Below are 10776 nucleotides of genomic sequence, written 5' to 3'. Positions count from 1 at the left end.
CTAAAGGAGCATCTTCGTTCTTAGCCATAAAATATTGCTTAAAGTCTCTGCATTTCAATCACCTTTACCTCAATCTATGTTTATTGAAAATGTTTATATTTTTGTATATTATGATTTATTATTTTTCCTGTAGGATTGCACAGAAGCTTATAGTAGCTTAGCAGTCTATTTGATGTTGATAACAAATACATTTTTTTTTCTGTTAATGATTTTTCAATTTCATATATAAAAAATATAATTATTAGTCTAATCAAAATTTTTAAGCTAAATAACATTCCAGCCAATTAGGCGTTAACATCAAAATGTGGTTATACAACTGATATGACGTCTATCAGCAAGGTTAAAAGGCTAAGAACCCTACAGTAAGAAAATCAACTAAGAATTTGTGGAATGTTACTGAACAAAGCCCTCAACTGTGGTTAAATGCTTCTTTCCATTAGGGGTTAATATAAACTAAGTGTAATGAAACTAATAATAATAATCAGCTAGGCTTCCCTTTATCATTAAATTTATTTAACATATATATTGATAAGTTTTGTATTTGAATAACAAATATTCCCATTATTAAGGATAAACTTTGTTTATAGCTTTTATATGTTAATTAATTTTATTTTGCTCTTTCACATTTTATAATTTTCCTACAGTAGAAATTTTATAAATCTAATCAAGCAAAATGTTAATAATAAAAGTAATTAAAATATAAAAGCAAGTTTTTTTTTAAATCAGATCAGGCAACAATATTTGCCAAGTTATTAATTTATTATGTGTGGAAAATTATATTACAAGGAGGCTTATTTCATTTATACCCCGAAGGATAATTTTGATAATATACGAAATACTTACAAAAGTTTACTTTTTTTTCTTTAAATCTTCAAATCTCTTGGTAAGCTCATCGAAATCCAAATCCTCAGAGTTAGATCCAGGAGGATCCGAACCAGGTAAATTAGTGTTGGGCACCGAAGGCAGCTCTGGTAAGAAATCCAAATCTGATGGTTTCGCTTTGACTTCATGATTTCCAGCGGCAAAATCAGGATAGACAGATGCCGATATGGGTACATTGTTGTTGGGTGACACAACAGAGTTGTAAGAGGGGACCTGACTGTGGGCGACATTATCATACGCAGGTGGCAAACTGTAAGATCCAGGCGCTACTGCACCACCAGGGTAAGGTCCTAAATTTAAGAAACTGGTCGTACTACAATTTGTTTCATAAAATTAATTTTACTGACCACTAGCTGGTGGCACCATGGGTAGAGGTGGTGGTTGTACAGAATTTCCCACTCCTCTTGGAGGTTTTTCAGGCGCATTATTCTGTAAAAGAAATGAAATTACTAAGCTGAAAACATCTTCAGTCATTGTATATTAAAATGAATACATACCGGGGGTGGATAGTTGAATGGTGTGTGCATTGGTTGTGGGAAAGAGATGCTTGGATTACCAACACCCAATCCCCCACCACCACCACTACCACCATAGTTATGGGGAGGCCCTCCACCAGGAGGTATGTTTGGAACATTTGGGAATCCAGGAAAACAATTTGGGTTTTTCTCATCATCTTCAAATTTAATCAATTCTCTATCATTCGAAAGAGCCATCATATCACCCGCTAATATTTCATCTTCCTTCAATACTGATTCGTCAGGTTCATATGGAACATTGTGACTCTTTGCAATTTCTAGTAAAAATCAAAAGCGTTGACCGAAACATGTACTGGTTTTTTATGACAATATCAATTTTACCAATTAAGTATTTTTCAACCAATACCCTCGGAGGCGCTTGAACGCTTAGCTTGGCCATTAGTTTCTCATTTACACTTTGTAAAGTGTTTTCTCTGGCAGCTTGCGCATATGGTTTGCCATATTTCACAGTTAGTTGCTCAGAAACAACTTTCAGTTCTGCCACATCTGCCTGAAGTCTAGGAGTCACCCAAATAACACTGGAGACAGCTTCGGCCAGTCCCTCATCTAGTGTTCTGTTATAAAAAAACTTACATTAGTATATTTTTTAAAACACAACGGTAGATAACAGCCAGTCTTACTTCATTTGTTGGATGAGACCAAATCGTGCCAAAAGAAGATCACAATACATTTCAACTAATTCCATGGCTTCGACTAAATAATCTTCTCTAATAATATGTTCAACTCTAATCCTGGCTCTTTCTAACTTGCCATTAGCAATGAAATCCGCTATTTCTCGCCTAGCTTTTTGAGCTAACTCGGTTTTCTTTTTCTCTAATAATTTAAGCCTGCTTACAACCAATCGAAGATTAGTTTTCAGCTTACTGTAATTGGCACCGGCAACAAACATGATCTAATTATCCTTAAAATAAATTAAATATCTTCAACGAACACGAAATCATTCAATCAAAATTTAACGAAAAATCTTCAATAACTTCCGCTGACTGGCATAATAGCAGACTAAAATATAACGTCATGATCACAAGCTTGCAATCACGAAAACTACGTCATCGGGAATAGGAAATGACATCACCGTTTAAACGCGGCTATTTTGAAAACCCCTTTGAAAAACCTTCTCAATTTAGTCGAATGTTTCTTCAGAAACCCCATAAGAAATCCATTGTGGAATTACGGGACAAATCCTCCATTACTTTAAGCAACTGAATTACTTTTAATATTATAGAATTTGATTCAACCATCGAATTGGGAATAGTATTAGCAGATTTAAACTACTAGTTATACTACTCCCACTCAAAGGATTCAACCATAGAATGAAATATCAGTCTATTACAACGTCAGACAACCAATTGTTTAATTTGTTTGCAATTGTATATATAATTAAAGATGGTTAAGATCATTCTGCTACAAAAATAGTTTCACATTTTTCAGATTAATCATCTTAGGGGAACTATAAAATTGTTTGGCATTCCACAGTTACCAAAAAACAATTATTTCCCTTAAAAACAATAGGATTCATTCTTAAACGACATTAAGTACATCTCTATCATCAAAGTTGTTAATAATATACCAGTAATTTCCTAAAAACAAAAAATACTTCAATCTATTTAAAAGAAAACCAAGCTTTTAATGAAAATTTTGATCTAACAAATTTTAGCATGAAAGAAATAATGCCCCCAACAGGTTGTCTTACTTTACACAATTTAAACTTTGGAATATATATATAAATAATGAGAAATTAGAAAAAACAAAACTACCTTACAAAATTTTATACAGGTAGAAACTTGGAACTACACGCACTACTTTTCTTTATCGAGATTCTCCCGCCTTCAATTAGGAGACCTAGTTTTACTAAAACATCAGTTTCAGTTATTTGAACTTTTATTGAAAAGTCAAGTATTAAAAAATTATTTAAATGAATTCCACGTTTAAAAATAAAACATGGTTTAAACTTTTAGGGGTATTAATAATAAATAATATTTAGTCAAGCCGTAAAATAGCCGACGAATTAGTCAAAAGCAGAGATAAGAGAGTTATTACTCCAAAAATTTATCCCAGCACTTGACTAAGCTTCTATCTTGGCAAACTATAACAAAATTCATAATGCAGTTTTTGCGTTTTCCTCTTTAATTTAGATTTAACCTTTCCTGTTAAAACCTCTTCAATTATAAAATACATATTTGCCTTTCCAGAATTACACTTACAAAACAAAATTCAATTTTTAAAGCTTATAATGACAGTAGCGTGCTACGCAACCCACAGACTATTTTGGTCTGTTTAGTGGATGAAAATGTAAAATCAAGACCTTGGCTCTGCGATGAAACCAAACGCCTATTATTTTTCAATACCATTACAAATTTTGAGAACATTTAATCAACAAAAGCTCGCAAGACTAGTGAAAATTTTGAACAAAATCCGAGACCTTTGTTAAAAATACCCATCTTTGCGGAATAATTCATACCCCCCCCCCCCCCCGCGCCGATGAAGTTGGGCTCTCGCTGATATGCAGATTTTAACCACCATTTTCACTCAAGAAATAGGTAAAAAATAGTCTTACTAGGCTGATTCGCACTGCTACATCCTCAAATTAGTTATCATCATAATCATCACCATCCGAGCTCAAATCAGAATCTTCAACAGCACTGTCCTCTTCTTCTTCTTTATCTTCCTCTTCATCCGAGATCTCCCATTGTACGTTCTTCTGATCAATAATTTTTGCCTCTTTAACATCCAACTAATACGAAAAATTTCCATTATTGGAGGAAGGTAAAAAAATAGTAGAAATATCATCAAAATATATTTAACCTTTATATTTTTAATATGATCAAAATCAATGTAAGAATCACTCCTAGCTATAACAGAATAGTTGTATGCACCAGCTTTATTAGGAGCTGTAAATTTAAGGTCCACCTTTGACAAGACAATTATTGGTAATGTTATTAAACTGAAGAGATAAAAAGTAATCAAATAAGAATATTTACTTCTTCTTTCTCAACTAAATTGGTCATAAGGTAAGGAACAGTTATTAGGGAATGTTTCTTTCTATCTGCTATATATATCCACCAGTATTCTTGCTTATCCTGAAAAAGTATTTAGTATTTGTAATGAATGCAGGCAGAGCAACATTGTGTTTCGTTACTTCTGGGAAGAAAGGACAGTGAGCACTATGAGATTTTTTAGATTTTGTTTCCAAAACTTTCTCTTTTTTTGTCATTTTCTGTTGAATTTTCACCCATTCATCCTCATCTTCTTCACCACCTTCGCCACCACCCTTGTTGGAGTTTTTAGTTTTACTAGAAATTTCCACATCCCTCTCATCAACATAATCATCCTTTTCATTGTTGGACTCCCCAGAATGACTGCTTCCAACATCTGACTCAATATCACTCCCATCACTACCGCCATCATCTGAGTCTGGGTTTTTCACCTTTGCATCCTGAAAGGCAATTGTTAAAACATTTAATCTCCAAGAATTAACTTGACCTCTTCTCCATCTTTACCTTCTCATTAGCATTTTCCACCGACCCTTTTTGACTCTGCAACTGCTTTCTGGTTTGAACTTTCGCGGGTTTCTTCTTACTCTTACCGCCTTTACCCTTCTTTTTCTGCTTCTGCCACACTTTTAATTTGGACTGCTGGGGTGTAGCTGTCTGGGATTGAGCGCTTTCCTTTACCTGTCAAGCAATTTGCGTGTCAATTAACATAAATAACAACGATAAGTTAAATTACCTCAGCAACAGAAACATCCTCTTGGGGTAAACTGTTTGCTGTATTTTCATATTCTTGTTCAAATATAGTCGAAAAATCCTGTCTTATTAAAGTAACTGTAACTGTTACAATAGCTCCAGCCGTGATTGTACAAGAGTCTTCGTCATCCAATACTGTTTAATCAAATTAAAAATTAGACGCCAATAGAACTAAAAACTATTAATGACAATAAAGAAAGAAGCATCACCTTCAGATTTGACTTCCATTTCTAAAATTGGCATTTTACTAAGAACATTTAAAACATCATTGTACTGTTCATCGGATAAGTTTCTGAGCATAGACCTGCGCTCATCCGATTTCATGCAACTCAGCTGCTTTATGTTCTTAATATTTCTCTGTATGAAATTATTATAAGCACATTTTCAAATTAATTAGAACTATTGAATTTTCAATATACTTTTCTAGTGCTGAAGTGTCTGAGCATATCCTCATTAATGTGAGGCAGTTGGAGCAATGGACTTTTATTGTCCCACAAAGCTTGTACGATCATGGGGCAAAGCTTCATGGCATTTTCCATCGTGTCTAAACTAGGTTGTCTGGCGACTAAAAAACTTTCAAAATTAATTCAATAATAACTTAAAATAGCCAAATTTAAACAAGCGTACTTCTTCCTGTTAAAGCCAACATAGTCATTTGAGATACGCATTGCACAAATTCTTGTAGCAAGTAGGGACATTTTTTTACAATATACAATCGATCTACAAAAGGGAAATTAATATCAATTATTCCCAACTATAAGTGGGTACCAAAATACTTATACCTTGGTCTAACGTGTTTGGATTTAATTCCATTCGACTGAGATGCGCATGCAGCAAAGCTCTTGCTTTTATACTATAATCAAAACATAAAGGTCTCTCTTTATTCTTCTCTGAGAGATTGGGTAGCTCTCGAATTAGCTGAGGCACTTCCATATTGTCACTCGGTCGTTTGACAACTTCGCTATTGTGACTCTGCTCAAATTCCAGAGAAGCCGCCAGAATCATTATGACTCCTGTAAAAGTAACAGTTATTTGTGCAATTAATATATCATGATTCAAAACTTGAAAAAATAAAATGAAGGCCTTACGTTTAACAACCATATGAGATGTTTTATGTATAAAATAATAGTATAACTGTGTTGTATCTAAAAGAACTTGGTCTCCACCAAATTTGACAGACCGATACCACCAAATTCCCTTTGTGGTGCAAATTAGGTTAACAAACAAGCTTCAAATAATAATTTAAAGCACATAAATATATACTTACAACTGCAACAGGAAGAGCAACCATAAAAACTAAGGCATAAAGACCCAAAACCTAAAGAATATATGGTATTTGTTAAAAACTATCATATAAAGTTTAAAATAAACCAAGTTATCATTACCCAAACAGAATTTTCTTTCTCTACTATCCACGATGGTAAAGCAATTCCAAAAGAAGTTGCACCAGGTCCATCAGGATTTCCATACATTTCCCAGTTTTTACGAGACTCATCGTCAGTTAACCTTAATTCAATCTTTTAATTTTTTGGGCAAAATATAGGAATCATTTAAAAATAAATGAACCTACGCAGCATAAGCTTTGGCTATCATCATAAATTTCTTTTCATCTCCCGTGTCTTTATCAGGATGGTATACTAAACTGAGGCGATGATAAGCCTTTTTAATTTCTGACCTAGACGAAGCCTGCTCAAACAGAATAAAATGTTAAATAAAAGGAATTCCAATATGATAACTTCATTACATACCGGATCAATTTGAAGGATTTCAAATGGATCCCAAGCCACATAATCATGTTGTATCTGGGTAACTTTGTACCCTGTAGCTAATAAAGCCAACCATCCCAATACTAATAAAAATTTACTGAATTCACAGAAAAAGATATTTCATTAGAAGATATCACAGATATTAGAAGTATCCTTCAACTATAGGTAAACATACATTAGACGATTTTTAGCCTTCCTCCACGGTTCTCTGGCACGCAGCCTACTTATTTTAATGGCGCAATTGTGACAGTGGCATGTTTTCTTATCTCTTCTCTCATGTTCTGAAAATATAGCATATTTTAAGTGTGTTTGTTTATAAAGCAATGCTAGGAACCCGTCAATAATGTATTAATTGGCAGACACTATACTATCAAAGACTGTAGGGTTTTGGAGGTACCTGAATTTTAAAAGGGTTATAAAAGAAAATTTCGTGGTTTGCTGTTTACTGTCAGTTTGTCACGAATTAACAGAAAATAGCATGCAATGAAGCCTTGGTGCAAGGCAAGCAATGATCGTGGACTTACCATTCTTCCCTTCATTCGGCCAAAAATAATAAGTACAAGGAATTACTATTAAAGCCAAGAAGGATAATAAAAAGTAGAAAAAAGTTCCTCCACTTTCATCGTATTGAAACTTAGCTCCAGCCATTATAATTTAACCATAATAAACGCGAAAAACTTTGATATAGAAAAAAGCACGTCGACGTGTGAGTTCTTCCGCCGGATTTCTGTAAATGTTGCCAACCGGCATCTTAAGAGCATAAAATGAAGGCTAGGCGGCGCTTCGGCAATCGACATGTGGCGCGATTTTCCAATTATATTTAAACCACGTTGTTACTATTCCCAAGAACCAAACCAAAAAAACGAAACAAATCTTAAGTTCAAAAGAAATATAAACTTATTTATTTTGGTATCAAAACAGATCACAATCATTTATCACTGAAGACCGACTGTGTTACAACTTTAAAACGTAAAATAGGATAGGCAATTACAAATATATCCTGGGGAACAAGTGCCATTGCATATAAAAATTAGGATATCTGTCACCTTTCTTAGATATATCCTGAATAAAACCTTTTTTTTTTCGTTATTTTCAAACTAGGCTTTCTTTAGCCTTTCACAAGATAAAGGGTCACACTTCAAGGCAAAGTGACTAACAAACAGAATTATCAAAACAGAAATATTCACTTTTCTCTTAGAAAAAAACATTAAGAACGCGTTAAGCTAAGTACCTGCGACATTTTAAAACTTATTTAATTAAAAGTGACCTGCGTTATAGAAGTTACCATGCTCTGCAATATATGGGATATCAAAACTATTGAATTGGGAACTTACAGAGTCATCTTGAAAGTTACAATTGTTAGAACTATGACCACAAACCGACTGGTTTGAATACTGACTTGATCTTTCATTAAAGTTGTTTTCATAATTAAAACAATCTTGACTAGCAACGAGTGACTGGTTAAAATTTTGACTAGCATCAAAGTTAAATAATTCATTTGATACCGGTCCAAATTGAAAGTTTGTAGCAGTGTTTCCAAAGGATGACCCATAATTAAAACCACCTTGACTAGCAACAAGTGGCTGGTTAGATTGTTGACTAGCACCAAAGTTAAATAATCCATTTGATACTGGTGCAAATTGAAAATTTGGAGCTGTATTTTCATATAATCTAAAGTTATATTGGTCTGTATTTGACACAGCAGTAGTATCACGAACTTGGGTATAATTGTCCCTTGGATAAACATTTTGTCTTCGCTCACGTTTCCTTTTGGAATAACCTTTTCTTCGTTTGGAAATCTTTTCATTTGGTTTCTGTTGACTTTCAGCTGGGTGTGAATCATTTGGAGTATCAAGTCTTGATCTTTTACAATCTTGCAGCAAGGGAGAGTGTGTTTTTGGTTCCATGTATGAAACATAATGGCGGTGCTGACCCTCAAGTTTTTGCGCAACTCTGTGTGGTAAGCGGCGCCTTGCAAAGAGAGAAACTCTTTCATTTGGCGCAGACACTGGAGAGGAATCCAACTTTGCTGCCGCAGATGAGCTTTCGTTAATTCGGGCTGGAGTGGCTGTAAAAAAAATGTGGCCACACTCATCCGTTCCCTCTATAATCCTATGTTCACGTGACCTGTGTGGATAATTAAAAATAAGTAACATAAAAACTAATATAAATTTTTTTAGTAATTACGGTGTAGCGTAAGGCATATACGCTTTCGTAGATTCCCCGTACTGAATTAAAAGAGGGCTTTGTGCGCTTTTAGAGTCATCCGCATACTCATTCCTAAAAAGGGTGTAAAAATTAATAACATACCCAATAAAAGTCAGTTACCATTTATACCTTTCACTCGAAAAGGAATGGAGCCTTTTCCTTCCTCTTCGAGACCTATCAATCTTTTCCAAAAACACGATTGAAACCTTACCGTGGTTTTGGGGTGGCTTACGAAACTCTTTTTGCTAAAAATTAGACTAGTTAAACGTTTAATTTTTGTCTTTTCATTTATATTTACATAAATAAAGGGTTCTCTGCGGGAATCCACTCTGAACAAAACATGTTTCAATGGCGGGACTACAGCTTGCATTCCATTCTTTTCTGCAGTTTCAAGCGCAAACTGAAATGGCTGGCCACCAGCATTGTCTATTAATAACACCAATGTTCCATTTGAAATCGTAGTGAAAATATTCTTAAAAAAAAAGGTGTTAAGTAAATTTGTAACAAGGAATAATCTTGAATTAAACTTACTTCCAGGAGTTTTCCAGTTTTTTTCAGATCTGAGCTGATCGCTGACACAAATTTCACGATGGTAATCAAATTGGCTTGTTGTATAGCTTTCATCGTTATGGGGCTTACAACATTGAGTAAGTCCTGACAAGTCACTTTGACCGAATTTCTCGGAAACATATTTCGAATATCGAAATTTCTCTTGATATTGTTGAAGGTCTCAGCCCATTCAGGATATCCATCAATCAAATGAACTTTGACAAAGTTATCATTCATCAGACGATGTTCTTGCAAAAACAAAAGAGTACCAACTATGTCCGATCCTGGCCCGCCTCCAATAGAACAGTACCTCAATTCCCCTTGTTCAGAGAGTGCTCTACCGATGAAATCTGATAAGTATCTTGGGCGTTTTTCGTACAAAACGCGAAAAGCTTCGGCGACCATATGAGAATGACTGGTACTGTAAAGATAAACATAGGCACACCGAAGGTAAATTCTTTGGTAATCGAGGGCATTCGACTTCTCGTTTAGTCCTTGTGGCGTATAATTATCGTGTATCTCATCGATGGCATCGTTAATGTACTTAATAAACTTGTTATTTCGGACATCTTCCGGTATTTCTTTACTCAATTCATCGGCGATGGCATCGTTAAAAACATCCAATAGATCCATATTTCTAGGTAAAAATTACTTCAGCTGTAAATGACGCCCGAGAAACGTTAGAGACCGTGCACAATTTCAAATTGTATTTAGAAATCCAAGATTGCCGATGTCAGAAACGAATGAAAAATATTCACGAGACCGACGAAGCCGATGTTCCAAGTGAACGAAATTAACGAACGAAAGGGGAAATCGTCTGATCTTTTTGGTGAGTGTCGTGCGATTGCGTTGCACTACTTTACTACGACTTTACACAAGGAATTGTACTACGCGACTACTTTCGGTTAGTCCGAGCGATAACCAACGGTGGTTTCTTGTTCAACAATCACGTGATATTCCCCTGCCCAATGAGCTTACATACCCCAAATATAAATCAAATTCTCACAATCACGTGATAGAAAATAGACCTGAGAATAGTGTTTACGTAAAATAAGTATAAAATATTTTTATCCGCGTCACGAACTTAAGCTT

General features: G+C 34.6%; 3 protein-coding genes across 4 annotated transcripts; all 3 read right to left on the bottom strand.

Moving 5' to 3' along the window:
- Positions 1-225: 225 nt before the first annotated feature.
- On the bottom strand, positions 226-2417 carry Ist1 (increased sodium tolerance 1-like protein). 2 transcript variants are annotated; one of them, XM_090155340.1, is made up of 6 exons: positions 2039-2417; positions 1740-1972; positions 1380-1675; positions 1230-1311; positions 844-1172; positions 226-357 (listed from the first exon to the last, which is right to left on the bottom strand). In XM_090155340.1, exons 1-5 carry the CDS (start codon positions 2305-2307, stop codon positions 850-852), a joined length of 1203 nt encoding a protein of 400 aa, XP_090011466.1. In that variant the 5' UTR covers positions 2308-2417; the 3' UTR covers positions 226-357; positions 844-849. The 2 variants fall into 2 exon arrangements, with proteins under 2 accessions (XP_090011466.1, XP_090011465.1); XM_090155339.1 differs by lacking the exon at positions 226-357 and having other exon boundaries at positions 737-1172.
- Positions 2418-3813: 1396 nt separating this feature from the next.
- On the bottom strand, positions 3814-7652 carry Sec63 (translocation protein Sec63). Its single transcript, XM_090155697.1, has 17 exons — positions 7452-7652; positions 7103-7208; positions 6910-7024; positions 6732-6847; positions 6547-6667; positions 6429-6479; positions 6250-6358; positions 5944-6174; positions 5789-5881; positions 5581-5726; positions 5371-5518; positions 5145-5296; positions 4916-5089; positions 4555-4851; positions 4397-4495; positions 4221-4325; positions 3814-4149 (listed from the first exon to the last, which is right to left on the bottom strand). The coding sequence occupies exons 1-17, from the start codon at positions 7573-7575 to the stop codon at positions 4003-4005; spliced, it is 2334 nt and encodes a 777-aa protein (XP_090011823.1). The 5' UTR covers positions 7576-7652; the 3' UTR covers positions 3814-4002.
- A 164-nt stretch (positions 7653-7816) lies between these two features.
- On the bottom strand, positions 7817-10519 carry LOC149932846 (uncharacterized). The gene is made up of 5 exons (XM_090156603.1): positions 9667-10519; positions 9434-9607; positions 9265-9380; positions 9115-9207; positions 7817-9054 (listed from the first exon to the last, which is right to left on the bottom strand). Exons 1-5 carry the CDS (start codon positions 10315-10317, stop codon positions 8184-8186), a joined length of 1905 nt encoding a protein of 634 aa, XP_090012729.1. The 5' UTR covers positions 10318-10519; the 3' UTR covers positions 7817-8183.
- Positions 10520-10776: the final 257 nt, after the last annotated feature.

The sequence above is a fragment of the Leiobunum rupestre genome, chromosome 8 (genome assembly GCF_980474605.1).
Source record: "Leiobunum rupestre chromosome 8, qqLeiRupe1.1.hap1, whole genome shotgun sequence".
Lineage (NCBI taxonomy): Eukaryota > Metazoa > Arthropoda > Arachnida > Opiliones > Sclerosomatidae > Leiobunum > Leiobunum rupestre.
The sequence above is the reverse complement of the archived record's forward strand: the minus strand, read 5'-3'. Positions and strand labels throughout refer to the sequence as shown.